The 25,818-nt window shown below is 47.7% G+C and overlaps 1 protein-coding gene across 3 annotated transcripts in view; it reads right to left on the reverse strand.

Annotated features, from left to right (window-relative positions):
* The window catches only part of WIPF2 (WAS/WASL interacting protein family member 2), a 447,965-nt gene that overhangs the window by 82,973 nt on the left and 339,174 nt on the right, over positions 1-25,818 (reverse strand). The window contains exon 7 of one of the 3 annotated variants that reach the window (XM_069634577.1): positions 4,768-5,274. The exons of the other annotated variants lie outside the window; for them this stretch is intronic. Within the exon in view, the coding sequence (XP_069490678.1) occupies positions 5,192-5,274 (83 nt within the window). The 3' untranslated portion in view covers positions 4,768-5,191. Of the gene's footprint in view, positions 1-4,767; positions 5,275-25,818 lie in introns of those variants that run through there. 3 annotated transcript variants of the gene reach the window in all.

Below are 25,818 nucleotides of genomic sequence, written 5' to 3' on the forward strand. Positions count from 1 at the left end.
TCCGAAAAGGCCAAGATTCTGAAGCTGGCACAGAGGAAGGGGCCTGTTTGGGAAGGCTCCAAAGTCACGATCTATCAAGAATTGTCTGCCCTCACATTGTCGTGCCGGCGGCTATACAGTCCTCTAATGAAGTGGCTTCAGTGCAGAGGCGGTCAATACAGGTGGGGTCATCCATTCCCGCTCACGGTTGAGGTTGAAGGATACAATTACTCCCTGGTTACGGAGGACGATATACAGAGTGTCGCAGGAACTCTTGGTGGACCCCCACGCCCCTGGGAGATGGAGGCAAGGAGGGAGAAAGATGTGTTGGAACCTCGTAATGCCAACAAGTAGGTGGAGAGGTGGCGGGCCCGAGGCCACAAAATACAGAAGGCTGACACCTCCTTCTCCCGAGCAGCCTGCTTCTTGATCTAACCCTGTGTCCTCGCTGCTCTGGAGTGAAGGGGAGTGGTCTCACCCCAGGGGGATCTCCCCAGGTTGCTAGGGGAGTACCCCGGTCCATAGGTCTCCAGTGTGGGGGTATTGTTTGTTATTGTTACTTTATGGAAATGAGGGGGGTGGGGACGGGGGAAACAACTGGCCTTGTTTTAAACGTTGGGGGGGGGCTCAGAATGTTGTGGGCTTCTGCTGTTATGAATCACCCTGGTGGAGGCGATCTCTGGTGGCATGGTCGTGCGTCAGGTTCAATGTTGCAGGTATTGCAGATGCTCAGGAAAAGGGTGGGTGGGGGGATTGAGGGGGTTCTTAAATCTGGTTAAAGGTGATGGCAGTTTGAATCAACCGTTTGATGTTCCTGTTCAATTGGGCTGGATAGGTTTATGGGGGGGGAACGCTGGAGTTTCAGTCAGGGGAAAGACGTTGTAGGAGTTTGCGCTCCTAGAAGATCAGGGCTTAGATACTGCTACCCCGATGGCTGAATTTAGTTTTTCGCTAACGCTGGGCTCCTTGAATACATGTGGTCTCAACTCTCCCCAGAAGAGATCCCTGGTAGTGAGAGGGTTTAATAGGTTGAAGCTGGATTTTCTCTTTCTTCAAGAAACCCACTGGGTAAGGGGTGGGGAGCCGTCCTTAAAGGCCAAGCAAATACAGAGGGTTTTTCATGCGTCCTGCCAAGCCAAGAAGAGGGGAGTGGCAACAGTGGTCTCTCCTAAGGCTCATTTTACCCCAAAAGCCCAAAACAGAGATCCGGAGGGTCGGTTTATAATAGCCAAGGGGAAAGTGAGAGGTTCCAAGGTGACTCTGGGCTCTATCTATGCCCCAACGAAACCCAGGATCACTTTTGGGTGGAGGAGAAGTCCAAAATGATGGTCTTCACTGAGGGTGCCCTGTTGGTGGGAGGGGATTTTAATATGGTCTTGGACCTGGATCGAGACAGGAAATCTGACCGCTCTATACAGACTCTCTGCAACAGAGGCGTTTAGCAACTTCTTTTTTGAGAGTACTGACGACGAGCTAGGGCTAAGTGATTCCCATTCGGCCCGGGAGGGCCACAACCCTTTATTTACATATTTCTCTAGGGCCCATTCATCATACTCTAGAATTGATTATATCCTAGTTGATAAGTTACTCTGTGAAAGGATCTCGGAAGTGAGGGTGGAAGTGTCTCTGTGGTCTGACCATGACCTGGTTAAGATACAATTGGGGATTCCGCTGTGTGCCCTGGGAGATGGACCTGCAATGATCTCCTGCTGAAGGACAAGGAACTGTCACGGTCCCTCCTCGCTTCCATTAAAGAGTTCTTCGAAATCAATGATGGGCAGTGGGGCAGCAGGAGTTTGGGAGGCCTTTAAGGCCACAATCAGGGGGGTTCTTATAGGGATGGGGGCAATGAGGAAGCGGGAAAGATGCAAGGAGGAGAGGCTTCTCAGGGACAGGATCGAGGCTATGCAACCAAGGGGCAAACTAAAATCCCAGATGTTCCCGGGCAAGGGGGCTGAACTGCAACAATTAAAGGCGAAGCTCGCCTCTGTTAGTTGGGCAAACAGAGAGGAAACTCTTTTCTTAAGCAGAGATACATGGTGAAGGGGAAGAAGGCTGATAAAAATTCTAGCCTGGAGGCTTCGGGAGCTTAGAAATAGTAGGATGGTGGACTCGCTTATCCTTCCGGGCAGGGTGAGCTGTAGGGACGACCCTGGGATTACAGAGCAATTTTGTTTATACTATTTGCACCTTTACAGCACAGAATACGATGGGGATGGAGCTGACATAGATGGTTTCTCGATTCCATACCAATCCCCCGCCCCCCCCCCCTTGAGAAAGCAGACCCCATGGAGGCACCCGTAACACCCCACAAAGTGATTGACACTATCAGCTCTATGAAGGCAGGTGCGACTCTGGGGGGGACGATGGGTTTACAGTTTTATTCTACAAATCTGTTCGCTCAGCCCTAGCTCTATTCATGTCTAGGCTCTTTAACGCAGTCTTAGAATCAGGCCGCTTCCCGCAATCTATGCTCTCAGCTCGTATTGTAGAAATCCCATAGGAGGGGAAGGACACGAAAAGGTGCCAGTCCTACCGGCCCATTTCCCTACTTAACACAGATGTGAAGGTCTTGACCAAGCTGCTGGCTAATAGACTGCCCAACACCTCCCGTCGCTGGTGAGTCAAGTGGGTTTCATACCCGCGAGGCAGGGGGGAGATAACATCAGGAAGTCACTGGATCTGATGCACGAAGTAGCTGTTAGAGGCGGGGAGGCGTATCTCCTGTCCTTGGACTCGGAAAAGGCCTTTGACAGTGTCGAGTGGGCTTACATAAGCAAGGTCTTGCAGATGATGGGTTTGGGGGCTAGATTCTGTGGCTGGATTGCAGCCCTTTATAATGGTCCAACAGCCAGAGTGGCTGTGAATGAGACGGTCTCAGCTCCATTCTCGCTCTCCAGGGGAACCCGACAGGGATGACCGATTTCACCCCTTCTCTACGCTCTGGCGATGGATCCCCCTGGCGATCGCTATAAAACACCAAGGGATAATGGGGGTTCGCTGTGGGGATCTCGATTTTAAACGTTCTTTATTTGCGGACAATGTCCTGGCATATTTGATCAACCTTCAAACCTCGCTCCCAAACCTCCTGGATCGGATCCAGGCGTTCGGTCTCTTTTTGGGGCTGAAAATCAATCCAGGGAAATCTTGTCTGATGCCAATGGGTAGAGCTGATGCTGAAGTGGAGGGGGTGGAAGTCACTGGGGGGTATTAGAATTGAGCGCAAGGCTACACCTTACCTGGGGCTTCTTCTCCCGAGGAACTTGACACTCCTCTTTGAAGCGAACTAACCGCCCATTCCAGCCAAGATAAAATCTGATTTGCTTCGGTGGGCTCTCTTGACTCTCTCGTGGTTTGGTCGCATGGTGTCCGTCAAGATGAATATTTTGCCTCGGCTCCTTTACCTTTTTTTGGCCCTCCCAATCGCTATCCCAGCTCCTTTTTTAGATCTCTCCATTTGATGATTCTGCGCTTTATTTGGAATGGGAAAAGGAAAAAAAAAAATCAAGGGTTAAGCACGGCTTCCGACATCATACAGGGGAAGGGGGGGGGGGATTGGTTTACCTGACTTCCGGCTCTATCACAAGGCAGCTCAATTAAGAGTTATGATGGAACATTCAAGGGATGACATGAGAACCTATTGGTCTTATCAAAAACGTCCAAGCTCAACCCAAAAAATTGAGGGATCTCCTGTAGTCCCCTTATGAGGACCTCCCAAGTAGGATTAGAAATCCTACCTTGTTTGTGTTGTGGGAGCTATGGAGGGACGACAAAAAACTTTGCTTGCTCAGCTTGGCCCTCTCCTCTGTCCTCTGTGGAGTCCCCAGCTTGACTTGGGCAAAAGAAATTTGCGAGGAGTGCAGGGGTGGTCAGATGTGCGCCTGGAGCGCGCAGCGCAATTCATCCATCAGGGTGTATTTTTTGAGTATGCCAGTTTGGCGGAGGCCATGGGTGACTCCCCGATGTAAATTTTTGATTATATTCGGGTGAAGGGGATCCTGACCAATAGCCAATGGGTGCAAGACCTAGCCCAACCCCTTATGCCACTTGAAAAAATTATTGTTGAATCTGCATCGAGGAGGGGGTCTTTGTCTAAGTTTTATAATGTCTTTTTTTTTAATCAACTTTATTTAATTTTAAACCATGAAGAACATTAAAACATATTGGTGAGAGTCAAACAAAAAAAAAAGAACACACACACCCAACAATATACATAAGTTCCTTTGACAATAACCGTCAGTCAACAGCAATTCCTCATCTGAAAATCTCCCCTCACACTCCAATGTGAACTTTAAAGGATAGTTCCGGGACTTTTTTTTTTATTGTCCCTACGGTTCGGCCATGTGTTTTTAAGCATAACTCGGTAGATCGTAGAAAACTCCTATGGACCTTACCCGACTTTTCGTCCATTAACGCACTCGAAATCAGCCGCCATTTTCTGATAATCCTCTCACTTGCCGCATCGCCTTGGCTCACCTGCTTTTGCGGCACTAAATCAAATCCCCCGCCCCTGAAACAGACTTTATCAAAACATTCATATTCCCCGCCTCTATCCGTGACGTGACTGTGCTGCGTAGGCAAACGCGCCCAGGCGTCTTCTACGCGACTCCACACAGAACCCGGAAACCAACACAGATTAGCTCACAACACAGCGCGCCACAATTCGCAATATGAAACTGTACTTTTAAATCAAACCGCAAGATTGTAAATTTGGTAAAGTACATTTATTTGACATCAAATGTTTAGAGAATATTCAGCGATTTGCATTTTTATTTGCTCAGGTTCCAAAAAGTTCGTTTTGAGGCACGCGATGTTCCTTTGCTGTACACAGGGTCTTAGATCATCTCACAATACAGCGCCACAATTCGGAATATGAAACTGTGGTTTAAAAGCAAACTGCAAGATTGTACATTTGGCAAAGTACATTTATTGGACATCAAATGTTTAGAGAATATTCAGCGATTTTCATTTTTATTTGCTCTCGATCCAAAATAGTTCGTCTTGAGGCAAGCAATGTTCGTGTGCAGTAAACAGGGTGTTGGTTAACGGTAAAATAAGCTCTTCGGTCGCACTGATAATCGCATGGCTGTTCCAACAACGAGGCACTAGGCCACCACAACGGTCTGTATGTTGCATCTAGCCGTTAGTACCGCGTAAGGGCATACTTGTACTTGGCGATCGTCCCATAAAATGGTCAGGGTGGTAACGTTGTTCACGCGGAGAAGCAACTGGCGGTTAAAAAAGCCGTCCGCCGGTGTCTGGTACTCGTGACACATGCAATAATGCATGATGTACCTGTTTGAAAAACAAACAATGAAATTAGTCTCACCATCAGATCTTTATTAAAATTATTCATTTTATATATTCGGTCGGGAAATTATTTCATAGCTAGGACAGTGCAACTGGGTTTTAAACGTCAAGGGGGGGCTGTAGGATACTGAGACAGTCCATCAGTGCAGGGGTTGACAGGGAGTGCAGGTAGAGAGTGGAAGGGCCCAGGACCGAGATCGCAGACAGTGGACCAGTTGTAGCAGGGGAGAGGGAGAGAGAAAGCAGAAGCAAAGGTTTTGAGGTGCTTCCGTAAAAGTAGACGGTTCTCCCCAAGATAGTGCGCGGTACAAAACAATATGCCACATAGAACGAACAAGTACAACTTAACCAGTCTTTAAAGCTACTGTATAGTAATTAAATTGCGGTATAAACTCATCTAAAGAGTTACTTACATTATATTTGCATTTTCCATTGTGTCTGTGCGTAGGGCAGCCCCGAAATACCACTCCTATGCCGACGTTATTTCTTCTAATGAACGAACATGAAATGGCTTTCGTTTCTGAAATTATATTCATTATCGTTTCTTACGTGGTCCCGGCCTGTCAAGGTCAAAATACAATAGAACCTTATATTGAGTCGTGGGCCATTCTGGCACCCGAGAAAAAATCAAAGCAGCTGACCTTCACTTTGAACGAGCACACATTCCTAGTTAGCTACATTCAGTGTAAGGCATTCTCACAGGACTTGAAATTTACACTCCATCTTTGCATTTTGTCTGCGTGCTTTGCAGCCCCACAGAACCATAAATACGGAGACATTCTATATTTTTTGAAAAATGATTTATATTACTGTTTGGTTTAATTTAATGCGCAAATGAACAAGGTTGGATAGATACACATATTCAATGGGCCTGCGACATGAGGAGACTCGAGAGAACAGACAATCAAATTACAATCATTTAAACCGTGATGTGTATTTCTCAATGAGTTCTTCTTTAGGTGGACATGGAACAGAGGCAATGTTGGGTGGCAATGCAGTTGTCCCCTGCACAGGTTCGTTCACAACTCCATTTATGTGCCTATCTAGGACGTCAACAATAAGTTTCTCAATAAACTCATATTGCATATCCTCAAACACTGGTTTGATCACCCATTGTTTACTTCTTTTAGTGAAGGCCTTATTGTAGCGAAGCGTCCCTAAAGTTCCGGTCGTCCTACTTTGTTAACGGCCAACATTATGGTTATGTGCCAAGACCGCTAAAAGAGTCCGATTTATCATGCCCTCCATGCCAAAATGCAATCGTTTTGGCCTGTACTTTAGGCACATATTGTGAAACACCTCCAAATCTCCTGTGTGGCAGAATTCCGTGAGTCCCCTCAAAGCTTTTGTTATAGTTTTATCAAATACAATCTTTTCAATGGCTTTGTGAGTGGGTGATGAAGGAATCAACCACTTCTTCTTCCGTGCCTCCTCTGTGGACAAATGGCCATGTTCACAATTGTGGAAATGTTGGTTCGTGTTCCATCGGTGAACGTTCGTACAGTGTGGCATTACTGACCGCCATTTTTCCAGTAGAATTTCCAACGACCCTCCACATGTTTTTGAGCTCCACCAAAGATGGTTGCTGATTGACTTGGACCACTGTGAAATACCTTGCAATTCTTTTTTTTTACCTGCAGCCGACAATTTTTTATTGATTGATTTTGCAAGATGCCAAACGTCAAATTGGTGAATTATATTTTTGTACTGTTCTCTCATTGTCTTGGCAATTGAAACGTGTCTGTCCGTGGCTATCAGGTCGATCACCATTCCCCGCGATTGTAGTTCTTGCAATGATGCTACAAAGCCAACTTTCTCCATGGCCACTGAGGATGTACTTTGTGACACCTGCACGACCACCGAACTCACAATTTTCTTACTTTCCATGTCCTGAAAGTGGTAGGTGCAGTACTTGGCTGAAAATCCTGGGCTGTCGCACTGTCCATCACCGGCTAGCCTGAACCGTTTGCCCGCGAATGTACTATCAATAGACATTTTTTCCATTCTCCAAGCTTCGCTAATGGCTGGAAATAGATAATCGGTTTGGTATTTGTAGAACTGAGTTTTCGCAATGAAATGGATTCCCACAAACTGAAAGAAAGACTCTAATTTTTTAAAACTTGAACCACTAAAAAGTGCAGCCGCTGCACAAAGTAGATTGCCTGCTGGCAGTTGTCCCAGCATAGGTTGTGCAGACCATGAGAAAGGATGATATTTTGTACAGGTGGCATGTATTTTAAGGTTAGTGCCTCGAATTGCACGAGTCACATTAATGAATGGCTCCCCACATACTTCCCCACCAACCGAATGCCCACATTTCATCCGAATAATAATATCAATCAAACAACTATCGAATACAATGAATTTGGCCTCTTTCCTTATACTGTCACTCTGCATCCCAGCTGGTTCGGCCTGTAACGTTGAGGACATGTCACTCACATGAAAGGTAGAATCTCTGATATCGTCTTCCGCTATGTTCAGTGATATTGATGGTGTTTCATTGTCGTCCACTTCATTCTCTTCCATTGCAACATCTGTTCCTTCTCCGGAGATGGGTGAATAAAACAATTTCTTCAACTTTCTCGCGGTCTTAGTTTTTGCAGGTGTGGATTCTGTGAATTTATCTCCGACTGCATCCGAACTACCAGGAGGACATTCACCATCAATGGCTGGTGGTGGTATAGCTCCGTTGTCAATCACTTCATATTCTTCCCATTGGCACGATGCATCTCCAGTCTCAAGTCCCTGCCAAAAGGTTTGACAAGCAACATCTCTCGTTCGCTTCACTGTCTGTGTAGATCTAGTTCGTACACCCACTCGCAACTAGAGGACAGATTGGAAAAGGGATGTTCAGTTTAAACACAACTTACAGTATTGAACTATTAACAGTGAAAAACAACATAATATAGTGACCAGGACACTAACCTTCTTTTGCTTTCTTTTCTTTGAAACTTTCTTGCCTCGAACTTCAACATCAGGACGCTGTTGCTCCGACGCGTGTGTGCATGTCTCCACTTCCTCTTGCGCTGCAACGACTATATTTTCATGATAAGCACATCCATCACGCACTGACGCTCCATCGACTCCCTGAAACATAGAACTTTCATTAGTATGTATAATAATATCGAAAACACAAAATGTACTTGGGGACCAATACCCACGTACATCTCAATAGCAAAACACGAATGAACGCTTTGTGTAGAACATTCAAACGACAATTATTCACGCATTGTTGATCTAGTTAGATGGAACTGTCAAGATCCATACCTCGGGCTCCTCATAGACTTCCGTTGATGATATTATTGAAGATGATGCTTCAGTGACTCCCTGAAACACAGTAATTGCATTAGTATGGTTTTCTATTTTGATAAAAAGAACAGAAACTTTGTGCAGGCGTGAACAGCTCATCTAAATAGACCTGCACAAATGATCAGTTGTCTAAAATAAATAATGGATATGTAAATATGATTCGATTTGCTCGATCGTTGGAAGTGTCACCACCCAGAGATCTGCATCAACTACTAGGGGTGATGTTCTTGTAGAAGAAGCTCCGTCATCTCCCTGAAACATAGTACTTGCGTTAATAAAGAAGGAAGTATAGCGGATGTAATCACGTCATATGATTTTGCTTGATCGAACTGTCAGTATCCATACCTCGAAATGCATAAGAACATCAAGGGACGATGTAACTGCGGTGCACACTTCTGCAAGCTGTTGCGCCGACCCGTAACTGCACGCTCCCCCTTCTTCTTGGACTAATGCTCCATCGACTCCCTGAAACATAGGACTTTCATTAGTAATGAACACAATATTGAAAAAAGAAGACACATAGGAGGGCGACGACAGAAGGACATATCAATGGCTAAAAACGAAAGAAACATTGTGTGTAACAATCACGCTACAAGAATGCAAGATCTGATGATCTCTATCGATGGAACTGTCCTGAAACGTACCTCGAGCATCTGAGTGACATCAACGGTAGTCGTCAATACGTTGGACTCCTCAGCATCTCCCTGAAAGACAGTACTTGCATTATTTTGGATAACAATAATTATAACTGAAAACAAAGACTAGAGGACGAGTACAAGGGTGTACCATTAGGTAAAATAATTACACGATAAATTAAAACTATTGATTTACATGCCTAAAACAAGTCAGTGGCAGAATAGCCAAGTAAGATTACCCGATAGGCGCTTGAAGTGGCTGATGACTGCAATAACGACACGGATGGAGAATCTTCCGCCTTCATATTGAGTGGATACATAAATGGGGAAATTATTGTTAGCTAATGCTACACACTACCGCAAGGCCGAGAGATAAATACGTAAACTTGACTCACCAGTGGAGGGATGTGGACGAATAGAGTGGGAATAGCGGTTGAGAGCAATTTTCGCCTCGCTCGCGGTGTGTTCTTCTTTATTAGCAATGATGTGGAGTACATGTCAGAGCTAAAGTGCCTGCTGCAGATGCGGTATCGATCACCCCTCTTGTCCGCAAAGACTTCTAGGACTCGACTTTCAAGCTCAGACGGTGGATATCCGCAATATCGGACCCATTCTCTTATCTGATCTATTGTCTTAGGGAAAACATGCATTATAGTACCTTCAGATTTATTATGGGTCTTCGAAGGGCAACCGCCAATGGAACAGGCAGGCATTGTGGAAAGTTCTGAAAAGTAAAGATCAACAATTCTCTATGAATACCAATGTGTTAAAAAATTAAATGACACATAAAAGGCTCAATGCAAGGTTCGTTTTGGTTCTTGGAACTATACACGTTATTCACATGCAGATAAGTATTTGAATAACTTTAAAAAAAATAGAAAAATAATTTGACTAAACTCAGAACATGTGACTAGTTCCTTGCATGTACTGTCTTGAACGAGAAGAAATTGGACGCAAAATGATTATGGTACATGGCCTTACCTTGACGAACAAACAGTTAGATTCCGGGATCAGAGTAGTTTCTTGTCGTAGAACAGGGAGCAGTTCACAGGTTGCAAACTGACGAGTTTCCTCGAAGTGGTCACGGAAGTTCACAGAGACGAAGAGCAGATAACCAGCACCTTCACGGGTTGACTAGCAAAGCGCAAAGAAGTTCTCATTAGAAATATGAAGTGGGTTATAAAGAATTCGAAACAGGGGTGTGTTTGTGAATGAATGACGTGTATATGTCGTGGCATTATGCGGTTTGCAGGGGGCCGTCCAGCGTGAGGGGGGATGCTTGGCAGGAGACACGGGGTCTGGAGGTAGACATGGGAACAACAACCCATGCTCTATAGACCACTTTGAAGTGTACATGGTCTTTGGCACCTCTTGGCCTTTATCGCTCCCTGACAGCTCCACTTGCCAGCACAAGTACCCCGGTGCGAACTGCCTTTGATAGGGCGGGGGGTGGATTGGGGCGGTGGTCATGCAGACAAGACACAGGAAGACTCGTGAATGGAGACACACTTATGTGGATTGCAGGGGGCCGTCCAGCATGAGGGGGATGCTTGGCAGGAGACACGGGGTCTGGAGGTAGACATGGGAACAACAACCCATGCTCTATAGACCACTTTGAAGTGTACATGGTCTTTGGCACCTATTGGCCTTTATCGCTCCCTGACAGCTCCACTTGCCAGCACAAGTACCCCCGTGCGAACTGCCTTTGATAGGGCGGGGGTGGATTGGGGCGGTGGTCGTGCAGACAAGACTCGTTTGCCGCAGGGCCTCACCAAGGAGAGGCCATCTAACTGCATGTAAGAGGCAGGCTGCAGGATCTAGTGCATGGAAGGCAGGGGGGTGAGTTTATAAATACCTCACCCTCCCAGGAGAATATATGGGTGCAGTTCACCCTGGAGACCCTGGATGCCTAGGCAGTTAGTCAGCAGCAGGCAGGAAGACTATTCAATGGAGACACACTAGATTCATTTAAAAAATCAAAACAACCATTGTTAAAATATATGTTGGGTTTTATTTTAGATCTTAATTTCAATTGAACATAAATAATAAACATTACACATTGTAAAGTTGCGGTTGCAGCACATCCAGGGAAAATCCGCGGTATTGTCCACTGTCGCTGGGGAAATGTTGTCTAATGGCAAGTACCGCACAGGCAGGTATTACTCTCCGAACGCGGTGTCCGAGCCTCCCGTGAAGCCACCAAGTGAAGCAACGATAGGCCACCAGCCTGTACCACCTGTGAAAATGAAAGATGCAAACTGTATTAAAATGACAACTTTCTTATCACTGTCGATTCAGGTAAAAAATGTCATTCTGCTTTGAAAAAAATTCTATCTAGAAAATGCACAACATGGAACCAATTTACATGCATTCGAATGATGAGACGACCATGAAATAGTAGTGGCATCACTGACATCACAACCAGAGTATACTTACTCGTTACTCGGATTACGCGGACAAACAGTGCCGCAAAGTTCGTGCATAAGCACCATCATCCTCAACACGGTCCGTGAGAGGCAGGCTTCCCTGAACTCTGGCAGCTCGGTGATGCATTGCGGACTTGGCTCGCCTTCCGAAATGTAGGCCAGGCATCCCGAGTTTTCTCGGCAGCAGCAGTTCTCCTCCTCAGTTGGCATTAGCTCGCACCGATTGCACGTGCACCAGGTGGAGACGCCGTCCATGCGACATGGTCCAGGCTCTTCATCCGTTGACTGGTCCTCCCAACTGCCGTCCGAATCCCCATCGTTTTCGCGTGCTTGCCTTTCCAGTAGTTCTTCCTCGGTGTACTCGGGCTCGTACATATACGGCATTATTGTAGCCATTGTGTGGTAAAGAAAGTAAAATAATTTACAGAGATGGTACAGGTGTTCACAAGGCCGAGAAGCGGCGAAGGTAGCTGACCAGAGCACAGAAACGAGTCACAGAATACTGTAACACAGAGAGAGTAATGGAATCGAAAATCTGCTGCTGTGTGTTGTGAAACGGTGTGTTTATACTTATTGAGGAAAGAGGCGTCCTGCCATTTCCATGGCGACACGTCATTAGCTGAGGCGCAGCGATTGTTGACACGAAACGTGCTTTGGCGTTGGGAAATGGGCGGTACGCGTCTGCTGATGTCAGGCTCAGGGGCGGGGGATTTGATTTAGTGCCGCAAAAGCAGGTGAGCCAGGGCGATGGGGGGAAATGATAGGATTATCAGAAAATGGCGGCTGATTTCGAGTGCGTTAATGGACGAAAAGTCGGGTAAGGTCCATAGGAAAGTTTTCTACGATCTACCGAGTTATGCTTAAAAACACATGGCCGAACCGTAGGGACAATAAAAAAAAAGTCCCGGAACTATCCTTTAACACCACAAACACTTATACACATACAGGACTAAAGACAAAGGCACATTACATCAACCCCCACGCCACTCCCATAATCCACCAAACATTAATTCTATACCTTACTCAAACAATTCATTAAAAGAATCCCAATTGTCACAATAGTCAGTCTCTCGATGAAGCCGAAATGCTTGAGACCTTTCATACTTTGAAAGCGTGCGCATATTCCCCACCCAATTATCAGTATATGGCTTCTTACGTGACTTCCACACTTTCATATGTTTTATTGCCATTAATAATGCCCTATCAATCCAATCAGAGGCATCACACATTTCCCAACACCTACCCACCTTTGAAAGAAAAACTGCAGACATAAAAGTCCGAGGGAACAACTTACCTATCACTAGCCCTACCCGATCTATAACCTTCTAAAATGAAGAACCCTATCACACTCCCAGAGCATATGCAGATAAGTTCCTTTTGAACTTTAGCATCCCCAACATGAATCCGCTTCTAGCAAACCCCACTCTCATTTTCACTGGTGTCCAATAAATACGCCCCAAGATACGCTGATTACAGCTGAAGTGGAGAGTAGGCAGAGGTTCATGAAACAGTGGGAGGCAAGGGTGGGGGAAGGTGGAAGAATCGACTTGGGCAGCTATCTTTAAATTCCTGTTTTCGGGCTCCTTGCACGCGGCAGCGATGGAGCATAATTTTAAGATGCTACACGCACGGCACCTTGCACCAGAGAAACTTGCTAAAATGCACCCTATTGTGTCCCCAGTCCGCCCGAGGAAGTGTGGCCAGCGAGGGACGTGGATCCATCTATGGTGGGAATGCCCTGTTGTACAGGTATTCTGGGTAAACCTTTGGAGCTCGATTAACAACATCACAGCCGTCTCTTTGCCTCTGCTCCCACTCAAACTCCTCTTTGGCATCCCGCCCCCGGAGGCGGGCAATGTGCCCTTGCACAGGATAGTTCAAGCTATGCTGCAAGCGGGGAGACTAGCCTTGGCGTCAGAAGTGGAAAAGCGGCTCAGTGCCCGTGAAGGCAGACCGGATGGCCAAGCTCTGAACAATATTTACCTATGAGAAACTTTCTGCTTTGACATACGATACTATGAAGTCTTTTCTACAAGATTGGATGTTTTTGCTTCACTAAGACTGAATCGATGAGACCGAGATCATTTGGTATAGATGGTCCCACGCTATGTATATGCCTGCTGGTATCTGCTATCTCATTTTCTCTTCCAGCTGGAGCCCATTGTGTCAGCTTTAGTATCGTGTTTGGTCCCTGGTCTTGTTGAAACGGAGCCTCCATTGACCAGTTGCATTTGGTTGTTCCTGAGCGGGGGGTGGGGGGGGGGGGGGGGGGTTCTGCTTGTGTTTTCTCTTTCTTTCTTGAGGATGTTGTCAGTGATCTATTGATTTGTACTTTTCTTGGAAAATGTTCAATAAAGTTTAAGTGGAAAAAAAACGGAGTTCATAATGGCATTTGCAGTCTTTTCCGTCTAGAATGATCTTGGGGAAGGCTCCATTGATGTCCATGGGGATAGGTTTTTTTTTTTTTACTCCTCCATATCGTCCCATGGTGCCCGTTTGTATCTGGACCCAGAGGCTGTGGCATTAGCAACCCTTACGCCACAGTGGGTGCTGCTTTGCAGGCAAAAGAATATATACTTCTCTCTATATGGACAGTACACTGTAGCTGACATTGCAGAGTTCTCTTTTTTCCTAGCTAGAGACAACTAGTGAGTCTGCAACAAGCAGACCCCTGATGTACTAAGATAGTTTAGATTAGTTTTCTGCACCCTAGGTGTACATGTTTAGTGGAAACGGTCTTAGCTAAAGAAGGTACCCTCTTTTTAACTGGCGAGAGGAGTGGGATACAGCATGATACCAGCTTTTTTTCCCCCCTAGGATCTCCTCTACAACCTTCACATCCTCGTCTGGCTCCTCTGTGAAGCTACAGAAGCTTTCAGCTGTCCAGTATAGTAGATAAAAATATTGAAAGTTAAGAGTCAGTAACCAGGGGCTGGTGCCAACCGGGGGTGGGGGGTGGTTGGAGGGGATTGGCATTCTATAATCGTCAGGATCAATATCCTAGTACTGCTGGTGTGAGTCTATCCTCAAACGCATGATTGAAAAAGGGTCTGGGACAAAATCAACCTGGAGGGTGAATTTATCTTTTTTTTGGAGGCTCGCCATTAGAATGATTTGTTCTTTTAGGATGTGTTTGTTTCTTCATGAAGGACACCACCTTGGGCATGGTGGTCTTAAATTCTTGCATGTACTACTCTTTTTGGCATCGAGGTGCAAGCTTTGATGCAGTCAAACTATTAGGTTGTTTCATGTTTCTGGCTTTGTTCGACATCTATCTTGCTCCCTTCCTCCAACACCTTTTCCTTAGATTTCCACTAATGTATTGTGCTTCATGACTGATGCAAGTGCTGTGTTTTTCACAAGGTGACAGTTGTATGCCTGGAACTTCCCCTTCCCAGTGAAATTGTGAATGATCCTGCTTTTTCCCCCCTTCTCTGTGCCTCCATGGGTGGAAACTCCACTAGACGCAAATGACTGTCCGCTTGTGTGTGTCTAGGTTAAACTCTCAATGCTCTGTCTTGGCGACCCTCATGTTGGTGCCTAGTATTTGCAGCCTTGCAATCACCAGGGATTTTCTCCAAAACCCACCCTGAGGTAGAGCCATCGGAGCTGGGGAGTGGGCTTGCCCGGAAGGTGCCTCCTTGTCAGGCTGTTGGGGGTTGAACCCAACCCCTGCATGTGGGCAACATACTACTGCCTCCAATTCCGCTTGCAAGGAATATGAGGCCTAGCGCTTCAGACAGCATTCCTGAAGGGTTTTCGGTTTGAATTTAGGCACATTTGGCAGCAATCCGCAGCCTGGATCCAGGGGAGATAACTATTGTACATTTTGTGTGTCTCTACAAGAAAACTTGTAATTACACCTGGGACAGAACTTAAATGCAGAATTTTTGATCCAGCCCTCAGGTAAATCCATGCTGCCCTTACGGAAATAGTGTATACTGCGTAAAGGGACACATTCTCTAGGCTTGTAACATTACAACATTAATCCCCCCCTCAACTCTATCTACTGTATGCCTCGTAGTCTGGGTCGAGTCAAGAACTTAGTGTCCGACAGTGCACCGGTTTGCAAGTCTGGCAACCACACATCCAATGGTGTCAAAATGTTTTCCTGCACAGCGAAGATTTACAGCCAACCGATGGCCAGGAAAAAACTATCCTAGGAGATGTGGGAGGGATCATGGGTACCCCTGTGCACGTAGTATATGGAACGTATCCCAGGAATGCCCCTGTCAAAGCCCTATTTTCGACTTGAATACACAAATGTTAAACTCCAGGCCAACAACTGCAGACTATGCAAATCATGTGAATCTAAGCAGATTCACCAGCCCCAGAGAAATAATATGACACCAACTTTCTCTTTTGTGTCACTGCACAGGATGCAGTTTGGTCTGTTCATTCAATGAAGGTAGTTATGGAGAACTAGGATTAGAAGTCACTTTTACTTCATCATGGGAGCTTCAGTAATAAACATTGAAAATCCCAAACAAAAGAGTGGGCGTAATGAAAGTGGTTAAAGGAGAGAAAGAAAAATTGAAGAACTAAACAATTTCTCAGGGTTGCCGGAAGCACCAACCTGAGCATGTAACCGACAAACCAATAGACAGATTTTCATCTAGTGGCTTTGCCATTTCAGATATTGGGACATTTGGGAGTGGCAGAGGCTGTTTTTCAAAGAGTCAACTCCATGGTCCTCAGGAAGGGGTTTGCTAGCTTCTTGATAATGAAGCAGGACGCCAATCCATCTAGCCAAGGAGCGCTTTGCAGCAGGGGAAAGTTGAATTTATTGTTCACAAACAGTTGAGAATACTCCCCAATCAGTTTACCCTTGTCTAAATATCTTTGCAGCCTCTTGTGAGAAGGGGCCTTGCAGCAGGAGAAGGGTTAGCAAAGAAAGATTCGGATGAATAGTGCTATTAAACCGCAAATTAGAGATCCTCTTATGAAGTAAGGGTGCATTGCAAAAATCATGTAGACTCCTTAATGCAAAAGTTATTTTAATAACCCAACTCACCAATGCTTACGCCCCTGAGAATGGTACAGTTAGATTATTTCATAGACTCCTGTTGAGGGGTGTGAAGAGATCTACATTGCGGGGGGAAATGTGTCCACCAAGTTAGATCAAAACACAGTAATTCGGCAGAGAGGCGGAGACTAACTCTTAGAAGTGTATGGGCTGGCAGAGGCACAGGTAGGCCCAATAGGAAACAAAAGGCACTAGACACACTGAAAAAATAAGTTACCCACCGTAGTGACTAACATACTCTTAGTCCTAGTCCCCTTTCCTCCATACTGCATGGGCGTCGCTTCCAAGGGACGGGAGACAACCTTTTTCACCAGAAAAACCTTCCCCTTTAAATTTTGAGGCGGGTGCGGCCATGGGAGCATGCGCTGCCGACTCTGCCCTCCAATACCACACCTCAATCCCCATTGACGCGTCAATAGATTAACAATGCCTAATGACACCAGTCCAGGGACGATGGTGGGACGTATGGAGTAAGAGGGCCAAGGACTAGGAGTACGTTAGTCACTACGGTGAGTAACTTATAATAACTCTTCCGCCCCGTCCACTTTCCTCCATACTGTCTGGGCGTATAGAACTGAATGTGGCCCCAGGGAGAAGAGGAGAACCTCCCTAAGCAAATAGGTTCCTGAGAACCGCCTGTCCGAAAGCCACATCAGATCTGGAGCCGGCATCCAAACAGTAATTCTTGCGGAAAGCCAAGGGAGTGGCCCAAGTGGCCACCCTACTTTTGACCTGCTAAGGGACATGGCACTGGAAAGCGATGGCTGTTGTCTTGGCCCCGACTGCGAGGGCGTGCACGTTTGCCAGAAGAGGCTTGCGCTGCCCCTCATATGCTTCTTTATGGCCGAGACCATCCAGCAGGATATGGAGGCCTGATAGCCTGGTCTCGCACGCCCGAAAGGGACTAATGGGGCATCTGACTTGCAGAAGCCCTTGGTCCTGTGAAGGTAGAATTTCACGGAACGCCGGACATCTAGGCAGTGCAGAACTCTCGGAGCCTCATCTGAGGATTGGCAAAAAATGTAGGAAGCACTATTTCCTCGTTTAAAAATGGAAAGCAGACGGCACCTTAGGCAGAAATGATGGGTGTGTCCGCAGGACTACTTTGTCCTTGTGAAAGGTAGTATATGGTTCTGAGGAAACCAGTGCCTGGATTTCGCTGACTCTGCGCGCCGAGGTAAGACAGACTAGTAAGGCTGTCTTAATGGGGACCAGCCTGATGCCCGCGGACGCCATTGGTTCAAATGGTTTGTGCGCAAGGGCACCGAAGACTATGTTCAGGTCCCACACGGGGTGTGGCCTCCTGATGGGCGGGTAGAGACATGCGAGTCCCGTCAGATGTTTCTTGACAATCAGGTTGGAGGAAAAGACCCCCTCCTCCGAAAATCCTGTAAGTCCAGATGGCTGTGGGCAAGCACAGCAGGTGTCCACCTGAATGCCCGAGTGGTCTAGGTGTGCTGAGAAGGCGAGCACAACATCCTAAGTACATGCCAGGGGGTCTATGTCCTTGGAATCTGCCCAGTGGCAGAACCTAGTCCACTTACTTTAATACTGGGCCCTGGTAGCCTTGCTCCTAGCGTCCTGTCTGATCTCCAGATTAGCCTGGGAGCGGCTGAGGTGTCTTAGCGCTGTGAGGGCCAGCTTCTGTGGAGCAGGGAGGATGACCCTTCCCCATGCTGAGCCAGAAGATGTGCTGGCCCCGTAGGGAGGTGAATCTGAGGGATCTCTGAGAGGCTGGGACCATGGAGCTGACTCTTTGAAAAACTCAGAGAACCATGGCCTTGCTGGCCACCATGGAGCTATTAGAATGATGTTGAGCTAGCAAGACTCCTTGACCTTACAAATCACTGAATCAGCGGAGTGGGTGGAAAGGCGTAAGCTGTCGTGCTGTTCCACTGAATCCCAAATGCGTCGCACAGGGAGCCAGGTGGCGAACTGAAGGCACTTCTTGTTGTGCCAGGTGGCAAAGAGATCCACCTGGGGGAAACCACATTTGATGGAGATCTCCTGAGTAACGAGGTTGTTTAGCTGCCACTCGTAGTTGTCCGCTCCCAACCTGCTGAGCCTGTCCGCCTCAAGGTTGGATTCCGCCAGAAGGTGGACTGCCATGAGATAGATGTTTTCCAGGGCCCACTCCCACATGTTGATTGCCAGTCTGCACAGTGGAGGGTATCCGGTGCCTCCCTGCTTGTTGACATAGTACATGCTGGTCGAGTTGTCCGTCTGGATGAGCACAACTCTGCCCCTTATAAGTGGGAGGAATGCCCTGAGCGCTAGCCAGATGACGTTCAGGTCCAGCCAATTGATGTGGTACTACTGCTTGTGTCGGGTTCAGGTGCCGTGGACTGAGAAATCGTCCAGGGTGGCACCCCATCACTCTAGAGAGGAGTCCATGGTGATGGTGACCTGCAGGGGGGGAGGGGGGTGTCAAATCAACCACGTATCTTATATTGCCCAGTAAAGGATACAGGTATAACCATAAAGGATACAATTGGTAGGGTTTTTCCGGATCCTTGAGGAGGCAAACGACTTTAAGGTGGTGAAGTCAAATTAGACCTTCCAAATGATGCCACTCTCGGACTAATAAAACAGTCAAGAGGGAGGAATCACTGGAAAGGGCGTGGGAAAACAATTGGAAGTCAGCCTAGGACAAAATAAGGTGTAATGAAGATGTGTCCCAACATTAACCCTCACTAATAGTTCAACAAATAGGACAACACTAAACTGTAGACGCTGATAACGGGAGATGGCTCCGACACAAGTCTCTGAAGCAATCCAAAATAGAAAAAAAAGGAGGGAAGGTTAGCAAGGGAAGCTTATCCCGAATGGCACGAGGGTCACGCTAGATACCAGGTTGGTGCACCACAGCATAGCGTCCAAAGTAACGTGCACAATCACCTTCTTAATTAACAGTTGTCAGCAGTACTTCCTTTCCCACGTAGAACAGAAGATCAGTAACAAAGGATAAGTTAGAAATCCACCTGTTTCATCACAGGCGAGAGGACTCAATTAGAGAGTAGCACAATAACTGCGTGTGTATTTTACGCGCAGCCACGAAAGCCGCCCGTTAGTCTTCTTACACGCGACTGCAATAGTTTCAGGAAACCGTGTGTGGATTTTACACGTGGCAAAAGTACACGCAACCGGGACTGCAAGAGTTAGCACGTGCAAGAAAAGCCGCACGTTGGTCTTCTTGGATGCGGCTACAGGAGTTCGCGTGTGGAATAATACACACAGTAAGTAAAGACGCACGTTTCTTTGATGCAGCTACAGGAGTTCGCGTGTAGTATATTTAGACGCAGCAAGGAAAGCCACACGTCATTCTTCTGGGATGCGGCTACAGGAATTAGTGTGTGGAATATTACATGCTGCACGAAAAGCCAAAGAGTTGCTTAAGAGTTGCGAGGACGCAGATCAAAGGTTCAGCTACAAGACTCCATGTTTGTTCAATCAGAAGCAGCGAGCGACGTCCAAACGCTGCTAATAAACAGAGTGGAAAACATGTGACAATCTCCAATCACGTGATACTAACGACATGTATAATGCAAACGCTGTTTTCCGGGCAAGGTATTAAACAGCCTCCATCTAGAATAGAAAGGCTTTGCGGTTCTATGGGCATAACAAGGTCTGTGAGAATAATGAGTAACAGGTCCAGATTTAATCTGACTCCCATGCATGACGGGGGAGGGGGTGGTTGGCGGACAGTCCCTGGACCACCATGTGAGGTCCGGGTGGAGAGAGGGAGGAACGTTGACCATCTCGGATTGAGAGCCCCGCTCCTGGTTCCATGATGCCGCGAAGTGCAGCTGTATCCTTCTTGTGTGGGGGACGGCTAATAGGACCGCTGCCAAGAGACCCAGGAGATGCTGGTAACACCAGGCCGAGGCCACTTCTCTGCTGAGGAAGTGGGTAGTGGCCCTTTTGATGGCTGTGATCTTGTCCTCCGAAGGAAACACCCCCTCGGAGCACATGTCCCAGATGAGACAAGAATGTTAAGAGTCTGCGTGGGTTGCAGCTGCGACTTCTTGAGATTGAGCGAAAAAAAGCCCAGATCGTGCAGTGTGTTCAAAAGAGCCTGGGAAGAGTGGTGGACCGCTTCCGGCGATGTAGCCCTGACGAGTCAGTCGTCGAGGTAGGTGTAGCTGTGGAGGCCCTGAGGGCAGCCACAGTATTCATGAGTCTGGTAAAGACCCCGGGGGCCGAGTTGCGGCCAAAGGGAAGGACCTTGTATTGGAAATGGTAGCCCATGATCCTGAACCGTAGGAAAGAACGATGGGGCTGCCATATCGAGACGTGTAGGTACGCGTCCTTCAGATCCAGGGAGCACATCTAGTCTCCCCTGCACAGTGTCTGTAAGGAGAGGTTGAGGGTGGAAAGGTTCAGCACAACTCTCAGGCCTGCCTGGTTGTTTTTCTGAATGGCGAAAATCCTAAAGTAAAAGCCTAAGCCTTGCTGGGACTTCCTCCACGGTCTGGCTCTCTATGAGCCATCTGATCTCCGCCAGAAGGGAGTGGAGGATGGGGCGGGGTTGGGATAGGTAGGCGGTACCCTGTGGATACTACAGAGAGGATCCAGGGGTCTGCGAAATTCTGGCACCAGCAATGTGCATGGCAAGCCTGCCCCCACTGCAGACACATGGACCCGGAGGGGCGCGTCATGCCTCCTTTCCCTTAGAGACTTTTGGAGGATGGGAGGACTGGAAAATGCCCTTACTCCCTCTAAACCCCCCCCCCTTTGTTGTTGCTTGGGCCGATGTGGAGTTGGCAAGCGTTCCGGCTGCCTGGACCTCCGTTCTTGGAAGCCGCGGAACCCTCCGTATGTACGCCCCTTGTCAGAGCGCAGTTTGTGAGCCGTTTTTCTTTTTGGCCAGCTCCTAGTCTGAGGAGTGGAAGAGTACCTCCCTCCCCCCTAACGGCAGGTCTAATATGCGTTCCTGGACTTCTAAGTTGAATTTAGTCGCACAGAGCCAGGCTGTTCTTCTCATGTCTGTGGCGATGCAGATGCAGACACGGCCAGAGGGGTCAATGTGGGCCACGGTGGACTCCATGATGTCCTGCGCCACGGGCTTGGCCTCAGCCAGTCCCGCCTTGAAACGTGATTGGTTCTGTGTAGGAAGCTCTGGGAGGCAATCTGCAATTTCCCACCACAACCTCTGGTTCGCGGCCGCCAGCATGGCATTGGCATGACGAAGATGCAAGCACACGTTGGAATGCAGCTTCTTCCCGTACGCTTCCAAGATCATCTTCTCCTTGCCTAGCAGCGGCTCAGAGGAGGAGGCTGAGGACGACTGAGGCTTGGAGTGTAATGACGCTGCAGTGATCACTGAGGAGTGCGGCTGATGGTGGGCCGATAGCAAGAGTGTATCCCCCTCCATCTGCCTGTAATTGGCGATCCAGGCTTCGATTGACCAGCTGGACAGAGTGGGGCTTGAGCCAACCCTTCTTGGCCAGGGTGACTACATCGGTCTGCAGTGGAATTCTTGTTTCAGCAGAGGGGGGTCGCGTGAGGACTTCTGCGAGGGCACCCTCCGCTGGTTGCTCGACCTCAGGTTGAGGCAGGCCCAGGTACTCGGCCAGCACTACAAGAAGTTCATAGAAGGCCTTGGCTGACGATGGCGTGTCAGGGTTTTCCTCCTCATCCGTGTCTACCTGGGGGCCTAGAGGATCCTGCATCGGAGGAGGATTAGTAGTAGCGGGAGCCGGAGGCTGGGGCACTCGGACCGGAGCCTGGTACCCAACCACCTGAAGAGGTTGGGGGACGGAGCAGGTGGCAAAGGCTGTGCCAGCCTGAGGTGCTGGAAGCATTGGCAGGAGGACCTCCCTGATTGTATCCCTGAGGATCACACCCATCCGAGGGGGGACCTCATGAGTCCCAGGAACCTCTCAAAAAACCTGTCCTCACAGGCTAGAGGGGAGGTAGGGGATACAGACAGAGTAGGGGGTTGCTGACTGAGGCGATGCATACCCTGCCCATATGGACGTAGCAGGAACGTGCCTTGTGCAAATTAAGGATAAGGTGTAGGCCACTTACCCGGTTGACACCAGTCCCACCTTGACACTCGTTCTTCGTCGAATTCCGGCTCCTGGTGCAGCGGCGGACAGGTGAAGTCTGACACGGCGGCCATCTTGTCGAGCTGCCCACCACGTGCCTGCGTTGTGTTGCTCGGCTTGCTGGGCCAGCCTCCTCTACGACTCTTGAGTGTGGATCCTGAGGCCTACCCTGCACCTCAGGCCGAGGCCTGGTAGGCGGAACGCCCTCGGCCCAGTAGAGCCGTGTTCAGGCAACCTCTTGGACTTTTTGCCGGTACTAGGGCGTGGCCTCTCGGACAATTTGCCGGTACAAGGGCTTAGCCCCTCAGGTGAAGACCCGGTACAAAAACCTTCTGGACCCTCAACACTGATACCGGGAGGATCCGAGGATGCCTTGACCTGTAGGCCGGTAGCTGGGGAGGCCTCAGTGCACATGTTGGTAGTAGAACCTGGGCGGACCCTCCCGCGCGGGGGAATCCTTGGGAAGGCATCTCCCTTGCGGAGTGCGATGGAGAATGAAGGCCTTACCTTGGGCCTGGATCGAATTTTGATGAAGTCCTTCAGAGGCGATTTCTGGAAAAGCTCTCTCCAACTGGCTAGCCTGTTCTTGAGAGACCTAGATGACAGGGCGTTGCATGCAGTACAAGCTTGCCAACCATGGTCTGGGCCAAGTCAACAAAGGCAGAGGGCGTGGAGATCTGAAGTTGGGAAGAGCCCGTCGCAGGATGGACACCTGCTGAACCCTGTGGAAGTCCACATGTGCCGGGGAGGAGCGTGACGTTTGAGGACAGAGTACCTGTATGATAAAAAAAGAAAAAAAGACAGAAGTATCCGCGTGTGGAATTACATGGCCAAAGCCAAAACCAGGAACGCTGGTGAATTTGGCCCGTCGACGCAGAAAAAGGGTGTGGGGTGTGGCGCCGGAGGGCAGAGCATGCTCCCAGGGTCGCACCCCTGCGCACCTCTAAATTGAAAGGGGAAGAAGGTTTTTCTGGTGAAAAATGTTCTGTCTCCCGTCCCTTCGAAGGGACGGCCACGCAGTATTGAGGAAAGGGGACGGGACGTATGAGTATTTATTAAAAGTATTCTACATAAAATATAATTAGTCCAAGACGTACTATGAAAGAATACACAAGTTACTGTAGGATATAAAAAGGTTAAAGTATCTCCGTCAAGACACTTCCCACACCTAAAACCAGTAACAGGATAACTACCTTGTGGCAGAATACCATAAATCTTATAATGGCCAAGGAGGGGGAGAAAAGGGATTCCTAGATGCAAATAAGATACATCCACAGTTACTATAACACCAAAACATTGGTAGAACCGTGCATAACTATCGCCAAGGCATTGCAGCACAGAACACACGAGTACTAAGCACATAGTTACTGGAGAAAGGACAATTATTAAAAACACAGGCAGATCAAAACAGTCACTTTCAAAATAACAAAATTAGGCAACAGTCCTGAACCAATACATGTTTGGGTACACTCAAAAATTCACAGCAAACAATACAAAACAAAAAAATCTTATCCTACAGCAAAGATTGACCTGCAAGGATTCATTATCCTAAAATGTACATCAAATCAGGAACCTGAAGGCGATTGGTCCAGGAGGAATTAACAGTCAGCACAGCAAAGGCCAGTAAATCGATCCATGAATGAACAGGCAGTCCAAAGAGCAAGAAGGACTGGGAGGGAAGTGAATGAAGAGACAAGAATGAGATTATCAGTTTAGAAGTAAATCATGAAGGGCAGACAAAAAGAGTCAGGATCCTGCCAGTATCACTACACCAGGTCCATAGCAAACATCTGCCACGAAATCAGGTACACATCTTAGGAATGCAAATTGTCTTTGCTGCTTCCCTAAGCCATCCCTCCAATTCCACCACAGGACAGAAGAGGTTTGGCGGGCAGCCAATGAGGCTGTCCCTAAAAAAACGCAAAAACACTGGCCCAACAACACAGGATATGGACTGGGAAGTCCAATGACAGTTCACACTAGTTTAAAATAAAACCGCAGGTGGCTTTGTGGGCTCAGGATGAGCCCAAGTCAGCAAAGCTGCCATTTTGGCACTCCCTCAAGGTTGACAGGGATGCCACAAAAAATCCAAGCGCAGGGCTTAAAAATGGATTAATGCCCCAATGGCTGCTTGTTAGGCAAGGTTTGTATGCAGTTCCCTCTGGGAACACTACAAACAACTGACTACAGGTATAGGAAACCCAACCTTTGGTATAAGCTTGTACTACAGAGTGTTGGTAGCGTGTTGAGCAGTGTGGCTTATTTCAAGAGGGGTCAATTTAAGCTGTAGGGGAGTTACAGAGATTCACAGTGACAAGTATTCAAATACACTTGCACTCAAGGTTTCTTAAATAAACAATTTGTCAGTCAGTTAGAATAAGCCTTCTAGAGAAGGGGGAAATATAGTATTAACACAAATACACTTCAATACGTACACGCTTAGTTTCTAAATCAGTAAAGACCCTTTTGGGATGGCCCACAAACACAACGTACACCCGCAGGTGACTTCAATAGCTAAGGTGCTGGGGACATTAATATCTCACTGCTTGCATTTAGAGCACTGTTATAAGTTGGTAAAATGAAAAGATTATTAGAACAAGAGACCACAATTATTCTTAAGCAGGCAAATACTTTTGGATCCCCACAGCAGAGTCATTCAGTATAACAGGCTTGGCTAAAGCCAATGGGCACAAGTCTTCAATAGGATGAAGCACTTCTGGTAGGTAAGTAGAAAAGTCTTTGCACAATGTTTTAGAAGTATTTGAAGAAAAGAAGAATCAAATGTAGGGCCACAAGCCATTAGACTTGTGAGGGGTAGATGATGCAAGCAACTCTACAGCAAGAGGTATGTTCTCAGACTTTGTACAGTACCTTTGAATTGAAGAAAAAGTGCAGCAGATGACTTCTGTTCCTGTGAAGCTCTGCAGATCTCACTGTTCCTGGCCCTCAGTCGTGGGAACAAGTGGGAGGACTTCCTGGGACTCCTGCAATGCAATGGGACTGTCGCCGCTCGCAACCGTCAATCTTCAAATCAGTGGCTGTTCAGTGTTTCAACTCCTTGCTTCTACCGCAAATGATCAACA

Source organism: Ambystoma mexicanum, chromosome 13 (genome assembly GCF_040938575.1).
Source record: "Ambystoma mexicanum isolate Mex_15411 chromosome 13, UKY_AmexF1_1, whole genome shotgun sequence".
NCBI lineage: Eukaryota > Metazoa > Chordata > Amphibia > Caudata > Ambystomatidae > Ambystoma > Ambystoma mexicanum.